The 16528-nt window shown below is 35.6% G+C and overlaps 1 protein-coding gene and 1 long non-coding RNA gene across 3 annotated transcripts in view; both read right to left on the bottom strand.

The window, feature by feature from the left end:
- Positions 1-16528, bottom strand: part of LOC145722718 (uncharacterized) — an 83358-nt gene that overhangs the window by 26321 nt on the left and 40509 nt on the right. The gene's annotated exons all lie outside the window — the stretch shown is intronic.
- Positions 1-16528, bottom strand: part of GPBP1 (GC-rich promoter binding protein 1) — a 70833-nt gene that overhangs the window by 11413 nt on the left and 42892 nt on the right. Inside the window, exons 4-11 of one of the 2 annotated variants that reach the window (XM_006740370.3) lie at positions 16225-16348; positions 15875-16098; positions 12702-12768; positions 11597-11656; positions 4150-4334; positions 3418-3558; positions 1710-1877; positions 1062-1249 (exon numbers count right to left, since the gene is read on the bottom strand). In XM_006740370.3, the coding sequence (XP_006740433.1) occupies positions 1062-1249; positions 1710-1877; positions 3418-3558; positions 4150-4334; positions 11597-11656; positions 12702-12768; positions 15875-16098; positions 16225-16348 (1157 nt within the window). The remainder of the gene's footprint in view (positions 1-1061; positions 1250-1709; positions 1878-3417; positions 3559-4149; positions 4335-11596; positions 11657-12701; positions 12769-15874; positions 16099-16224; positions 16349-16528) is intronic. The other variant, XM_006740371.3, reaches the window with a different exon arrangement.

Here is a 16528-nt window from a genome sequence, read left to right on the forward strand (position 1 = left end):
AAAATGACTTCACCAAATGTAATGTTTTTATATTTCAAAGGGCACCACTGAAAAAATGAAAAAACAAGTCAGAATGGGAAAAAATATATGCAAATTATATATGATTATGGACTTATATTAAAAAAATATATACAGAACTCTTACACAATTCAATAAGACAAATAATACAATTTAATAATGGGCAATGAATTTCAACAGGTATTTCTTCACAGAAGACATACAAATGGCTAACAAGTACTTGAAAAGATACTCAAGACGGTCAACACTGATTTTTAAAGTGAAATGCATTATTAAAACCACAAAAAGATACTTCATATCCATCAGAATGGCTAAATCAAAGACAGATGGTAAAAGGTGTTGGTGAAAATATGCAGAACTGGAACCTTCATATATTGTTGATGAGAATGTAAAATGGTACAGTCATTTTGGAAAATAGTTTGGCAGTCTCAAACTGTTAAGCTTATGTCCTAGCAATTCCACTCCTGATATCCACCCACCAAAAGAACAAGAAACATGTCCATACAAAAAGTTAGACATGAATGCTCCTACAGTAGCATTATCCAGAATACTCATCAAGTACAAACAACTCAATGCCCATCAAAACTAATGAACAAAATGTGATAAGAGCTATACAGTGTACTATTAATAAAGATACACAAGGTAGTGACACACACTACAAAATGAATCTTGAAAGCATTATGCTAAGTGAAAGAAGCCAGACATAAAACACCAATATATGATTCTATGTGAAGAAAATATCCAGCAAAGGCAAATCTATAAAGAAAACAGATTAGTAGTTACCTAAGACACAGAGGAAAAAGGAGAAATAAATGCAAATGACCACAAGGTTTCTTTTAGGGAAGATAGAAATGTAAAATCACAATGTGAAGACAGTTGCACAGCTCTGAATATACCAAAAATCATTAACTGTACACTTAAAAAAGGCGAAATTTGTGGTAAACAGCTCAATAAAACTGTTAAATAAATCACAACATTTCTATACTAATATTAAAAACCTGGATGTAAAACATGCAGAGAAAAAAGTAAAAATGAGTACTAACCTGTGTTCTGCCTCAAGTGAACTGGAAAGAACATCAGTTTGTGGGAAGGTTGAAGACCGAATGATCTGCTGGGAAATTACTGAGGCATTGCCATTCTCCTGTGGAATTTCATTTTCATCAAAGTTTCGGTTTATATCCCTTTCTTGGTGAGTACTATTGCTGTTATGCAAATTAAATGAATCCTCATCCTGATTTTTAGGGAGTTAAAAAAAAAAAAAGAATGAGTTAGAGAATATAGCTGTTGAAAACCTTAAGAGATTCTGGTTAGATTTCCATATAATAAGTATTATAACCATTAAGTTTAGGAGACCTCCTCAGAAGATATAAAATTAAGCTGTGAAGGATACCCACGGATTTCCGACTCTATGTCTTCACATTTATTCAACAAACGCCATCAAAAGGATTAAAGTAGGCAAGACGGGACAACAGAGAAGAAAACATCATTTTGCATAGAACAAAAGAATGATAAAAATCTACTTCCGAAAGAAGTCATTCTTTATACAAATAGTAAACTAGCCTTGCTTTCAGGGAGATGACTTTTTTTTTTTTTTAAACAGAGATGACTATTTTGATTAAAGTTTATTCAAAGGTCTTAAATGGTATCTCCCAAATATTTCAGTGATATGTTAATGTCAAACCAAGAGTTACCTTCTCTGAGCCAGCATGACTTTCATCTTCATGTTCTTCTTCTACTCTGTCCCTTTTCAATGCTTTCAAAAATTCACTTTTCTTATCAGTGCGCATACGTGTCAGTTTGGTTAGACGAGGCTGCTGATTAAGTTTGTCAACAGGTGAAGAGGAATTTGAGCGGTTACACTAAGAAAAAAAATTCAGAAATATTAATAAATATGTAGACAGTATCAATATAAAGTTAACTACCACAACTTCCTATTTCACCCTACTCACAATACAAAATTAATTTTCAAGTCTTATTTTCCTCTATCCCTGTTTTATTTATCCCACTGAATGAGTAAAATTTTTCTTATCCCATAAAACAATTAAGGTCTGACACTACTAACAACTATTGTTCTAAATTGAAAGCTTAAATATAATTTTACAAAACATCGTAAACCTATTTAAATATGCCTATAATACATATAGGACAGAATTCTAAGGCTCTAATTTAAACAACTCCAATAAAATCTATTTTATAATTATTTACAAACAGATACACAGAGAGTTTATCAGGTAGGATTTCACCAAGGAAAATGTTTGTGGCAGAGCAGGAGGGAGATGGGGAGGGACATGTACTAGAGTCCCTTTGTTTCTGGTGTTTTGTTTTGACAGTGGAATACAATAGAAAATAGAATGTTAAAACTCTGTGTCACAGGATTTTTAGCCAAGGAAAATTACCATAATGCCTAACTGTTGGCAATAATGTCTACAGACGATAAGGAATCTAACCCACTATTACCAGCTGAGAATGCTGGTCCTCTCATCCCAGTTCTGAATTTCTAAGTTTACTGGTTTATTAAAAACCAGTAGGGCGCCTGAGTGGCTCAGTTGGTTAAGCGACTGCCTTCGGCTCAGGTCATGATCCTGGAGTCCTGAGATCAAGTCCCGCATCGGGCTCCCTGCTCAGCGGGGAGTCTGCTTCTCCCTTTGACCCTTCCCCCTCTCATGTGCTCTCTCTCTCTCTTTCAAATAAATAAAATCTTTAAATAAATAAATAAATACATACCTACATACATACATACATACATACCACTAAATGAGGGGCTATGATGTTCCAGTACAGTACACAGGGCAATTTCAAGTGTAGCAACATAGAAACAAATGCCTTTTGACCCTGAACTAATCAGGGAACTCCCTGGTCTCAGAAGCTTCAGAAACTTGGTCCAGTGACAGAGAGATACTTAAGCTACCAGGCATTCAAAGTCCATAAAATAACAATATTCATCTTTCTCTTTCTCCTCTCCTTTCTGGCCCCTTGAGTGTTAACACTAACAAAATGTCCATCATCCCCAAAAGATTGTATGATACAAATCCTCATTTTTAGTCAAGGTTCAATCTTACAGCATAACATAACTATCACAAATGTCAAAATTGCAATGGTCATAATTCTTTTAAAAATCTGTACTTGTGGCTGATTGTTAAGTGGGCATTTCACTGTATTATTTTCTCTACATTTTAGGATACTTGGGAATTTTGTTTAAAAATATTTAAATTATTCCTACTTAAAAGGGCAAAAATGATTAGCAAAGATCAAAGTATCTCAAAGCAAGTCTTCCGAAGGAACGGAAATACCTCATTTTAATATATTCATTTAATGAATCTATGCCTTCTGCCCACTGTTAATTAAATTATCATAATTAAAATATGCTGCATTCCTCAGGAATAATTCCAGATGACATACCTCTTTCACTGAAGTTGTTGATGGACTAAAATTCTTGGCAGTTGATTTAAAAGCATTGAAGTTGCCAACACCATATGTAGACTCATGAGGGAAAGAAGTCCCAACTTTATTTTCTTTAGTTTGGCTTTTCCATTGTGTAGGCTAAAGAAAAACATACAAACATTAATGTGTTTCAAAAACAGATTATACGGAGAACAAAGTGAACCCTACAGTATAAAAATGACTACACATACAACTCATAAAACAATTATTTTTGTATTACATCTTAATCATTCCTACATATTTCTCTTCTATCTTTTCCTACAAATAAAATCAAAGGCTGGCATTCAGATAAAAACATCTGGCTGCAATGTTATTTTTTCAAAGTTTTATCAACCTGAAGTTAGGTTTGCTTTATCAAAAAACACAAGTGGGAACTCCAAAAACATAAAACTGAACACCAAGGTAACAGCACTATATATTATTAAGCATATATATCATAGATTAATCTGGCAAAACGAAATTTTAGATTCCATTTACTACTAGTGAAACAAGAAAACATATACATGGACAAACACACCATTTAAAAAGTAACTAAAATTAATGACACACAATGAGTCAACTCTTCCCACTTAAAAGTCAGTACCCCACCAACAACCCCCTCACTTTGGTGTAAAATTTTTAACATTCTTTTCCTAAGTAACTCAAATTGGTACCAACTTAAAACTTGCATTTTAACAATTTAGAACTTACTTTTGTAGGTGGAGCAGCAGGTTTAGGGACTAAGCCTTTATAAACACTTGGACCAGTCCCGTTCTTAACTGGTTGTGATTGAAGATTTCCTACCACTGGGAATCCAGATAGCTGTAAGTCTTTTGTATTACCTTTCTTAATGACCAGCATCCTTGGAGCTCTAGATTTAGGATTCGGAGGATATTCTGCATAAATAAAGCACAAGCAAGAGTTACACACAGCTTAAATTTTAGCATAAAATTAAATCACCCAAAAAACAGCATATTCCAAACCTTGATTATATTTAAAAATAATAGCTGCTTCCTGGATAAAATAATTAAGCTAAATAAGTATGAGCTATATTCCTGCTTCAGAAATAAAAGCTACAACATAATCAAACAGAATATAGCAAGAATTGAGCAATGTCAAGTAATACAGATGATTTCAGCTCAACAGTGGCCTAGAATATTAACTATGACCAAATCAAGATTAATTTACACTCTAACATTTTTAGTTTTTTTAAATGCAAATTTCACCCTAGTTGTGCCTAAGACTTGGAAGATAAAGTACATTATATTTTTGCCTTTTCCATTTTAAAAAGACATTTTTCCTAATTCCTTCTCATTCTTATCTCACTTACAGTTATTACCAATAAACAAGAAACTACAGTCCCTCTATTTCTAAATTTCTACTGAAGTTATGACTAACAGAAAATAGAATTCTATTTTCACAATACCAAGTCATTCAAATATTTATTGGCCATCTAACTACAATGAAGGCATTATGCAAAAGTTACAGGGCAACGAGTTCAACCCTTCTGAAGATAGTACTACGAATAGCTGCTAACTCAAAGCGTTTTTCTCAAGAAAACTGCAGTTGTTAACATGGAAAACTGCCCACAGAGTTTAGTTTATGTATACCCCTAGAGTTTAGTTAGTGTAGGTGTTACACGTGAGCATGTTCACAATTATTGTGAAGTGTTTCCTCCCTTAGAAAAATTCTCAAAGTATCACTTTCATAGTTGGAGAGCTTAGAGTAAAAGAATGAACTTAAGGGGAGAAAGCTTAGAAAATCTAAATCAAAATTAGCATAACAAGTTGCCTACATGTTTGTGAGGATGCCCAACCTCAAACAAACTAAACCAAACTTTCTACTAAATCATCTCAAAAACTAAACTACACAAGGATTTGGAGGGACATGAAGGTACTCTCAAAGTTTATCTGAGGTTTCAAACTCCTCAAAATATACAGCTGGTACGATGCTTCATTTATTTTAATGGTGAAGTACAAAAGAACAAGGACCTAGAGCAAACAGCAAATCTTTGCACAGGTTAAACATATGGCTCACCTACTAAGGCAAACATTCCAACTTCTTGGAGGCCTTAAAAGACCTAAGAAATAAAGGCTAAGAAAGAAATCTTCAGGCACACAACACAGAAATTAAATAAGCAATATACAGCTTTTCTAAAGAACGTAGAAAATTAACAAAACAAAAATTAAGAATAAAGATCTCAAACACAGGTGAATGCAGAATGCTAGAAATAGCACTAAACAATTTAAGTTTTGCAATTATTACTTCTGGTAAACAGATGATGACAGTGTGAATAAAATTGTAAAAAAAAAAAAAAGAGAAATTAGCAATTCTTAAAATTCAAATTTAAGAGAAATTCTTAACAGCCTGGTATTCAAACTCTAAATGAAACTCAGGAATCGGGAATGAACGGTGCTGGGAAATGCATACGGTATTAAGTTTCAAGGTCTCAGAGAAATTCAAGTGTTGAAGCAGAGGACATTTCTATCAGTACACCACAGTTAAAGAAATTCAAACATGACTGAGAAGCACTTCCAGTTCAATATGGCCCATTAAGCACACATTTATCTTCTTTACCTTTTAGTAGGTCCTTATGTTAAAATTACTATAATGAGGGAAGAAAACAAATACAACAGGAAAAGGGTCATCTGCAAGAGGTGATGTCAACCTCACACTTCTGGAGAAAAAAATAAAGAAAAAAACTTTAGCGTATCCACAAAGGAACCTAACAGCTGAGGATGGGACTAATCAGCCTTACAAAATCTTGGATTATAAACAGGACTTGAAAAAAACCATACATGGCAGAGGGCAGAAGTGAAACTTTTGTTCAAAGATCAACCACTAAGAAAAGATCCCTACTAAAGGAAATCCTAAACAATGTACCGCAGGCAGAAGGAAAATGATCCCACATGGAAGGCTGAAGGTTCGAGGAAAAAAAAAAAGTAAAATATTTTGTGCATAAACAATCAAAATTAAAAGGTCAAAGAGAAAGAGAATACATAAGCAAAACAGGTATATTATCTTTAAGCCTCAACATAGTACCTGACTACAAAATTCACTTTCCTAAATTTGGATTTTTAGACATCCAGAGCAAGAAATATTCTGGCTTCTTCCTCAAAAAGGCCTTTAGTACAAAGATAAAACACTCTATTAAAAAAGAACGTGAAGAGATGCCTAACTGGCTCAGTCAGTAGAGCATGCAACTCGATCTCAGAGTCGTGAGTTCAAGCCCCACGTTAGGTGTGAAGTGTACTTAAAAAAAAAAAAAGAAGAAAGGTGAAGCATAATAAATCAATCATAGAAGACTAAGCAGCAAAGTAAAAGATGATAAAGGTACCTAAAGGAAGATGATAGGGTTTGAGAGAGAAAAGCAGCAGACATGGTGCTAATGCACTCATCAGGCATTCATATTCAAATATTAGAGTACAGGTTAAGAACATGTACTGTGTACCAAATTTATAGAATCTTGCTCTAATCTTATGAACTCTCTCATCTATAAAATGAAAATCAATAGTTCCTGTCACAGAGTCACTGTGAAAAGTTTTTTTAAAAACACTAAAAAAAATGTCCAAAAAAGTCAAATACTATCCCCAATACGCTTCCAATTATATTTCAATATTGTATCAAATTTTAGGTTGATTTAACATTATGGAAAATGAGAAAAATTGTGACAGAAATAAACATAATACAGACTAACTTAAGTCCTGTGCAACTATCCTGAATAAACTGAGCCTGACCACTTAAAAATAAGAAAGTGGGGGTGCCTGGGTGGCTCAGTCAGTTAAGCATCCAACTCTTGATTTCAGTTCAGGTCATGATCCCAGGGTCCTGGGATAGAGCCCCTCGTCAGGCTCTGAGCTCAGGAGTCTGCTTAGATTGTCTCCCTCTCCCCACTTGCACGCTCCCTCTCTCTCAAACTAAATAAAAATAAAAACGAGAACGTGTTCTTAACAGCAATCATTACATAAATGTAAAGGGTGATGGCAGCACTAGTTGCCAAACTTAATTCGAGTCATTTATATTCACTTTATATTATGGTTGACCCTTGAATAACAAGGTTTGAACTGTACCAGTCCACCTATATGCAGGTTTTTTCCCCGATAAATAAAAGTACAATTTTCTATTCCTTACGGTTTTCTTAATGTTTTCTTTTCTCTAGCTTACTTTAAGAATATATAATACATGTAATATATAAAATGTGTTAATCACCTGTGCTAACAGTAAGGCTTCCAAACAGCAATAACTACTAGAAGTTTTTTTTTGGGGGGGGGGGTCAAAAGTTACACATGGATTTTCGACTGAGGGGGGAGGGGGCATTAAGGCCCCCAACTCCTGCATTGTCCAAAGGTCAACTATACTTACAAACGTGTTCATCTGTTCAGATTCTCTCTACAAATTCTCCTGACCTAAATCTTCAAAGTACTGAAGCTGTTGGATTCAAACAGTATCCAATGTCTCCTTCTCTACTTTCTCCATTTACTTTGTCAACTAGTAAACTATATGAAAAAACCCAAACTGCTTATTATTTAAAAGAGAAAATTTACGTACTGGCGAAAGACTTTAACACTTAAATAAAAAAGAACTAGAAAGTGCTTCCTTCTGTAAATTACATGACCTTATTATCTCAAGCTCATATAAGCAGGTATTCTTTTACATGTAAGTTTAAAACATCTGGAGGCAGAGTGCCTGGGTGGCTCAGTTGGTTAAGCATCTGCCTTTGGTTCAGGTCATGATCCTGGAGTCCTGGGATCAAGTCCCACAGCAGACTCCCTGCTGAGCGGGGGGAGTCTGCTTCTCCCTCTGTCCCTCCCCTGCTCAGTCTCTCTCTCTCCCCTCCCCTCTTTCTCAAATAAATAAAATCTTAAAAAAAAAAAAAACACCTGAAGGCAAATATTGGTTTAAGATTTTCATACCATCATTTTCCACTATCCTCACAAACTGTAATCTAACAGAAACTGACTTTAAATATCCCTTTATTATCTTGTTATTTATGCTCTCCCAAGATTTATGAATATAATAGTCCTTTTCCTTAAATACAAAGTCAATGGTGGGAGGAGGACTAGCTCAATTCTTTGGAGAAAAAGTTATAATTAAAATAGTGCCATCTGTAGCACAAAGTAATTTGGTAACATGTATAGTTAAGAGAGGACATCTCAATTTTTTATCCTGTCTTCCACTACTCTCCATGTAGGTATCTTGAATATATTTTCGGATTCAGTTCCTTATTACTTTATTCTTTGATCTCTCACTTAGAAATTCCTTTTGCTTTTTAATAAATCTACTAGAACATGCACTGCTTACTAGATTTGAACATAACTAACATTCATTACACACCTGTAATGGGATCAAGGATTTTATACAACAAATTGATTTCATAGTTAAATATTTTATACAATTTAATATTAACAATGCTTTTCTCATTAAAATTGTGATCATCCTCGGGACGCCCGGGTGGCTCAGTTAAGTGTCTGCCTTTGGCTCGGGTCATGATCCCGGGGTCCTGGGATCCAGTTCCACATCAGGCTCCTTGCTCAGCGAGGGGTCTGCTTCTCCCTCTGCCTGCTCTGCCTACCACTCCCCCTGATTGTGCTCGCTCTCTGACAAATAAATAAAATCTAAAAAAAAAAAAAATTTGCGATCATCCTCATCTCACAGAAAATTCACTCAGATTAAGTCATCTGCCCAAAGTCTAAATAACCATTACATAAGTAAAAGACCTAATGTTTGGACCCAGGTCTATCTGATTCCAAAGCAAATACCCTTAACCACTATATTATACAGTGGAGAAAACGGAAATTAAAGTATTGCTAGGCCAAATACTTCAAAATGTTTACCATCCCCAACTAAAAATACTACTAATAGGCCTATAACTAAATGTTCAGAATGAGAAGCCTGTAAGTGCATACTACCAAGTGAGGTCAAAGTCCACCGTTTTCTGATGCCAAGTTACTGATCTAGGTTCCTTATTATCTTGATCTAAGAAAAGAGGCAATCTGAATGTGTGAACAAAAGCATATAGCCAAATGAAGGGTGAAATACATGTGAATTAAATTTTCACACTAACTTGAAGAGGAAATTTAGTCACATAAGACACAATACACAAATATCAAACTCAATCTGTACCACAGCAATTAAGACAATTTCCGATTGTGAACACTAATTTTAATGCAGAAAATTAAATGTTTCTGATTTATATAAATTGATGCAGTTTTAATCATTTGGTTTTCAATTTTTTTAAATTTTCTGTACAAATCTGTTTTGATTTATAGAAATGTGAGCCTCAAACAAATGAGATTCACTAACGTATAATTTATGCCAACAGTAGGGGTATGGTGTTTTTAACAAGGTCCCCTACATTATTCACACTTCTCAAAGAATAACAACTTACATGACGAATAAATAATACTTCTAACTCTGACCCACTGAAATTTACTTCTGTCAAATTGTCTAATAAAATCTTATTAATTTTCCCTTTTCAACCCTGAACATATGTTGGAATACCTTTTTCTTCTTCTTGTTACAAGTTTAACAACGATTTTCATAAAAAATATTAAAGGAAAGTGGAGCCATTTCCACATATAAACTATCAAAAGAATGCTTTTACAAAGACATTCAAGAAGGATTATTCCTTTCTCTTAATTCTATTTTACAAAGTTCATTTAAAAAAAAAAAAACTTACTGGTTTTCATCATAACCTAACTCAATATAACATGTCACTCAATCTATATGCTTTTGGCTACTATCACTGGAATTCTCTAGAAAATAACCCATCTTTAAGAAATAGTCACTAATGTGCTTTTAGAAAGCTAAACAAATAAAAATGCTTCATTATCAAATATGAGCAAAAATCAGGAAAGATCAAGTTATCAAGGAAAAGACACAAAAATGCTGAGCTGAAACAAGACTATGCTTAAGTTAATTACCAGTGAATGAAATTTTTCATTATTTAGTATCTTAAGTACTAAATGTTAGCTTCTGCCAGTAATATATTGCTGACATAATCATCAACACAAAAATAGCCAGTAGGACTTCTGAAAACACACAAATCAACAGTCACTAATTATGTCTCAAATAGCATACAAACACATACACATCATTTTTTCTCTTTCTCACCTCCCAAATAAATCAGTCACACAACTTAATATTTTTAAATTGTCACAGGCACACTCAAGTACCTTTTTTAGTTTTAAATTATTAAGGACATAGAGATAATTTTAGTAAGCATTAATCTTAGGCACTCAACAACAGTGATCCTAATTAAGATCAAAATAATAAAGAAGTCACAGATAAAAGCTACATGAAGGTGTTTCCAAAAAAGCTAATTAAGTTCTAAGTAAAATTAAACTTATGTAACTGTATTTTAAGCAGGTTAACTACTTTCCCTCAAATATTTTTTTTTTTTAGCTGGGATATTATTGCTTAGACTCTTGCAATTTCTGATCTACAAAAGGACAGTTTCAGGGACAAACTGGTTTGTTTGTTTTTTTAATACTTATTACATTTCTGTTATTAAATTTTTACTTACCTGGAAGTAGCACTAGAAAAGTTCTACTGAAGTCTTTCCTAAAATTCTCTCATGTCTTCCTCAGGAACATTGCTATTTTAAATGTTGCAATGGGGAAAACAGTATTTGGGAACCCAGGGGGGAAGTGAGAAAGGAATAGTGAAGTGTAATACAATGAAAACTTCATTGTATTCCTATGGGAAGTACTGGGAATTTAACAGTTAATCAAGCCACAATTAACCATTTTCTTTTTTCTAATGCAGACACACTTCTTAGTTTACCTAAGGCACAGTAAAGAGTACATCTTCCTTTTAAACATCTTTTCAACTAGTGCTCAAAATCCTTAGACCAACCCTGAAACAGCAGAACCAAAATCTTTATATTAATACATTTTATTCTCAATATTTTCAAAGATGTATTTGCCTTTAAATCATTTCTAAAATTATTAAATTAAGCAAGGATCAGTACCAATAGTATCTATAGGTAGTTTTATATGACAAATGCTCACTGACATTGATTTTTTATTTACTTTCATTCTAATCAAATCCAAATTATTCCTAATTTCTTAGAGATTCTATTTAACACCTTCCAGGTGGTTCTATATTCTTAAGCAATCAGCTGTTCCCAGAAAAACTGAATAATAAGGAAACATACCTAAGAGAGGAGCTTGGGAGATTTTTTTGGTTGGGTATGTGTGTGTCTGGGCGTGTAGGCCTGGGGAGAGTGGTAGAAATACTAATTTGCAATACAGAAAAAACAATGCCATTCACATGGTTCTAACAAAAGTGTCTGACCACCCCCACCCCCACCCTCAAAAAGCCCTTAAATAAATCGGGAGATTAAAAGAAAACAAGGTAATTCCCCAGAGTATCACCCCATAAATACAATAAAGAACAGCAGAGGAAGTGGCAAAGTTTAAAATAATGCCTTTGTCATTAAGACTAGTATGCTGTCACAAGCCACAATCCTTTTGTTTTGGTAAGTTGATAATTTTCAATAGGAAAATACAAATGAACATGTGTAGAAGTTCCAAAGTGGATTCATCACCTTTGAATTTGGCATCAAATAATTTTCAGATATCAAATCTTCATATTAAAATTTTTCCATTATTTTAAACTTCACTTGAAATCTATAAAAAGCTGTCTGATTTGTACTATGAGTGCAGTTTAATCTTCTGTAAGATGTTATCAAATTATTAAACTCAGCAGTTTTAATGAAAAGGGAGTCATTACCCAAAAAATGTCATTAAGTTTTGACAATCAAAAAGGCAAATAATTTCAAACATAGATTAGTTCCACAGGCAAATTTATACAATTATTTAATACTCTCTATGTATAACCATTTTTGTAAGTAAAAAGATTAATTTTATGTCACAGGATGATTAGAAGTACTTATCTTTCCAGTTAAGTAAGTTTTCAACTGTGAAAAACTAAAAATTAATTTAAGTTTTTTGTTTCCTTAGATTATCAGGCTGCTCTTGAAATGACATTGATTCATTACATTAACTTATAACCCTTAAAAAAAAAAACTGAACTCACGAGTATACTTAATGGTACTAATACACACAAATCAAGTCTTTCAAATCAAACTCTTTCTATCCCCAATATCTTGTTTTTAAAAGGTAAGTGCTACCTTTTTATGTAGCTGAGCACTCAAAAACATATTTAGTTTAATTCTAGCCTATTTATTTTTAAAAACACAAAAAAGTGAAACCTATAAACATTTTATACCCCTCAAAGATAGATTAAAAATTACTTACCCCATACACCTGCAGCTAAAGATTTATTCTGATTTGGTTCTCTCTCATATTCAGGATTTAAAGACGGCTGAAAGAAATTGGAATAAAAAGAATAAAACAAATGTTCACACTGCCCACATATTTTAAAAATAAACCTTTTAGGGGCGCCTGGGTAGCTCAGTTGGTTAAACATCTGCCTTGGGCTCCCAGGTCATGATCCCAGGATCCTGGGATCAGCCCTATGTCAGGCTCCCTGCCCATGTGCGTGCTCTGTCAAATAAATAAATAAAATCTTAAAAAAAAAATAAGTAAACCTTTTCAAAAGTAATCTCAAAACCATAATGAAGGGGCACCTGGGCAGTTCAGTTGGTTGAGCATCCGACTCAGTTTCGGCTTAGGTCATGATCTCATGGGTCCTGGGACAGAGCCCCATGTGGGCTTTGGCACTCAGTGGGCAGTCTGCTTGAGATTCTCTCCCCCTCTATCCACCCCTACCACCCCCCCTTCCGGTGCACACTTGGCACGCTCTCTCACATAAATTAATTTAAAAAAAAAAAAAGCATACTGGGGCGCCTGGGTGGCTCAGTCAGTTAAGCATCTGCCTTTAGCTCAGGTCAGGATCCCAGGGTCCTGGGATTGAGCCCCATATCGGGCTCCCGGCACAGCGGGAAGCCTGCTTCTCCCTCTCCCACTCCCTCTGCTTGTGTTCCCTTTCTCACTCTCTGTCAAATAAGTAAAATCTTAAAAAAAAAAAAAAAAAAGACTATTCATAAACCTTTCAGCTTATTCTGCTAACCCTCCAAATAGTTACTATTCTCACTTCCAGAAGGAAAACAAAGAAATAATCTTTAAATATTATTATCCTCAGGGTGCCTGGGTGGCTCAGTTGGTTAAGCATCTGCCTTCAGCTTGGGTCATGATCCTAAGGTCCTGAGATCGAGCCCCAAATCGGGCTCCCTGCTCAGCGCTCCCAACCTTAGTTAGGCCTTCACACTAATTCTTCCCCTCTTCCTTCCAGTTTTAACAAAGATCACTCCTTACCAAGTAGGTCCCAGGTTAAATGTCACTTCCCTAGAGAAACCTCTCCTGACCTCCCAAAGTAGCCACCCAGTCACTTCTTGTCTAAATTCTCTGCAAAATACTAATTACTTTTTCATGTCATGAATGCATCTAATAGAATAGAAACTCAGTGAGAGTAAGCACGTTGATATCTTGTTCCACGTATCGACAGCTAGACTCATACAGCCACTCAAAAAGATACGGAATGAAAAATGAGCGTATACAGAAAAACAAATTACCAGGGATGAATCACAAAAAATACTAGATAAATAAGATTGTACACTAGATCAATTTTTTATGCAAATGGAGAAGCACAGTGTTTAGAAAGCCACACAGTGAGATTTAAGAATAAGGAAAAATTAAGAAAATTCTGTTTCTGATTAGTTCATACTTTTTTTCCTTTTAAAGATTTTATTTATTTATTTGACAGAGAGAGACACAGCGAGAGAGGGAACACAAGCAGGGGGAGTGGGAGAGGGAGAAGCAGGCTTCCCGCTGAGCAGGGAGCCCGATGCAGGGCTCGATCCCAGGACCCTGGGATCATGACCTGAGCTGAAGGCAGACACTTAACGACTGAGCCACCCAAGGTGCCCCATGTTTTCTTTTTAAGATTTTATTTATTTATTTGAGAGAGAGAGAGCACGAACCAGGAGGGGGGGCAGAGAAACAGGCTCCCCACCGAGCAGGGAATCCAACGTGGGACTCAATCCCAGGACTCTGGGATCATGGACCTGAGCCGAAGGCAGACGCTTGACTAAGCCACCCAGGCACCCAGTTCATACTTGTTTTTAAGAGTGAAGTTAACATTTCTTGTTTTATTTATTTTTTTAAGATTTTATTTTTTTGAGAGAGAGAGCGCGCACGAGCAGAAGGAGGGGCAGAGGGACAGTGAGAGGGAGAAGCAGAATCCCTGCTGAGCAGGGAGCCCAACGCAGGGCTCAATCCCAGGACCCTGGGACCATGACCCGAGCTGAAGGCAGACGCTCAACCAACTGAGCCACCCAGGTGCCCCAAGAGTGGAGTTAACATTTCTAATTATATCTAACACAGGCTAACAGTTAGTTTGCTTTCCCTGACCACTAAGAAACTTTTTTTTTTTTTTTTAAAGATTTTATTTATTTGACAGACAGACACAGCAAGAGAGGAACATAAGCAGGGGGAGTGGGAGAGGGAGAGGGAGAAGCAGGCTTCCCATAGAGCAGGGAGCCCGATGCAGGGCTCGATCCCAGGACCCTGGGATCATGACCTGAGCCGAAGGCAGACGCTTAACCATCTGAGCCACCCAGGCGCCCCTAAACTTTTGAATAAAGTACTTGAAAGACAGGAGAATTATCCTGGAATTAGCTTAAGAGTAATATATGAATAATCAAATGTTATTTAGAAGAGACAGTCTAAACAAGACATACTGGTAAAATATTCTTTCCAAAAGCTTAAAAGCTTTTTAGAGATGAAAGTTTTTAAAAGACTGTATCATGGGCGCCTGGGTGGCTCAGTCGGTTAAGTGTCTGCCTTTGGCTCAAGTCATGTTGCCAGGGTCCTGGGATCAAGCCCCACTTCAGGCTCCCTGCTCAGCGGGAGCCTGCTTCTCCCTCTCCTTCCTGCTTGTGATCTCTCTTGCTACCTCGGTCACTATCTCTCTCAAACAAATAAAAAGATCATATCGTAAGACACAGGAGTAAGTAGGAGGAGGGAGGGGAATTGGGAAGGGAGAATTATATAAACAAAGAGCCTCACAAAAGGAAGGATTAAAAATAATTGAACCTGATGGGGGGGTGGGCTAGGGGGCTCAGTCAGTTGAGTATCTTGACTCTTGATTTCAGCTCAGGTAATTTATCCCAGGGTCATGAGATCGAGCCCTGCGTCAGGCTCCACAGTCGGCAGGGAATCCTCTTGAGATTTTCTCCCCTTAGTCCTCTGCCCTTCCCCCTGCTCCCACTCACACATGCACGCGCCCACTCTCTCTAAAATAAATAAATCTATAAAAAATAAAAATCTAAAAATAAAAAAATAATTGAACCTGTCTGGTGTGATTTCTAAAGAAAATGAACCATACTGATAAAATCTCATGAGAAAGCCTTGACATTAAAATGGCACTTGCAGAAACCTCATTTGTATTTAAACTACGAGAAACTTACAAAATCCTCAGCCTCAAACTGTTTGCGTTCTCTCTTGTCTTCTTTCCTCCCCGTTTCATTGTCAGGTATGCTGTTTTCATGCAGTCCTTGGCTTTTTCCAGAATGGAAAATACTGCTACGAGAACGGGAACTTCCACCATGGTATCCCCCTCGATGATTTATGTTTTCAGTACCATTTCTTCCATGCATCCGCCATCCATTTTTTTCTTTCCTTCCAAAATTACCTTTGTTTGATAATGGTAAAGTATTATAAACTCAAAGATGGTTATGCTTAAATGTTAATCACTGTCAACATTCTTAAAAGCATGAAGAAAATTATCCTTAAGTTTTTATTTCTTAGCAAATTTTACCTCCATTAGGACGTCCAATACCAGAATCAAAGCCATCTGAGGAGTTGTGTCGTCGACGATTCACATCATAACGATTTTCTGTCCATGAAAAGTTTTCAGAATGCTTCTCAAAATTTATTGACGACTGAAACAAAATAAGCCCATAGGTAAACATACATATAAAACCTGGCTTAACTTATTTCCAAGATTCTAAACGGTTAAGAACATTCTGTAGTTACTTTCAGTGTATTTGATAACTGGTAACTTATTAAGATAGATTCCGCTGTTGGTCTATTTTGTCTAATAGAAATCATTCTGAAATAGC

This window comes from Leptonychotes weddellii, chromosome 7 (assembly GCF_054177405.1).
Source record: "Leptonychotes weddellii isolate Sample4059 chromosome 7, ASM5417740v2, whole genome shotgun sequence".
Classification (NCBI taxonomy): Eukaryota; Metazoa; Chordata; class Mammalia; order Carnivora; family Phocidae; genus Leptonychotes; species Leptonychotes weddellii.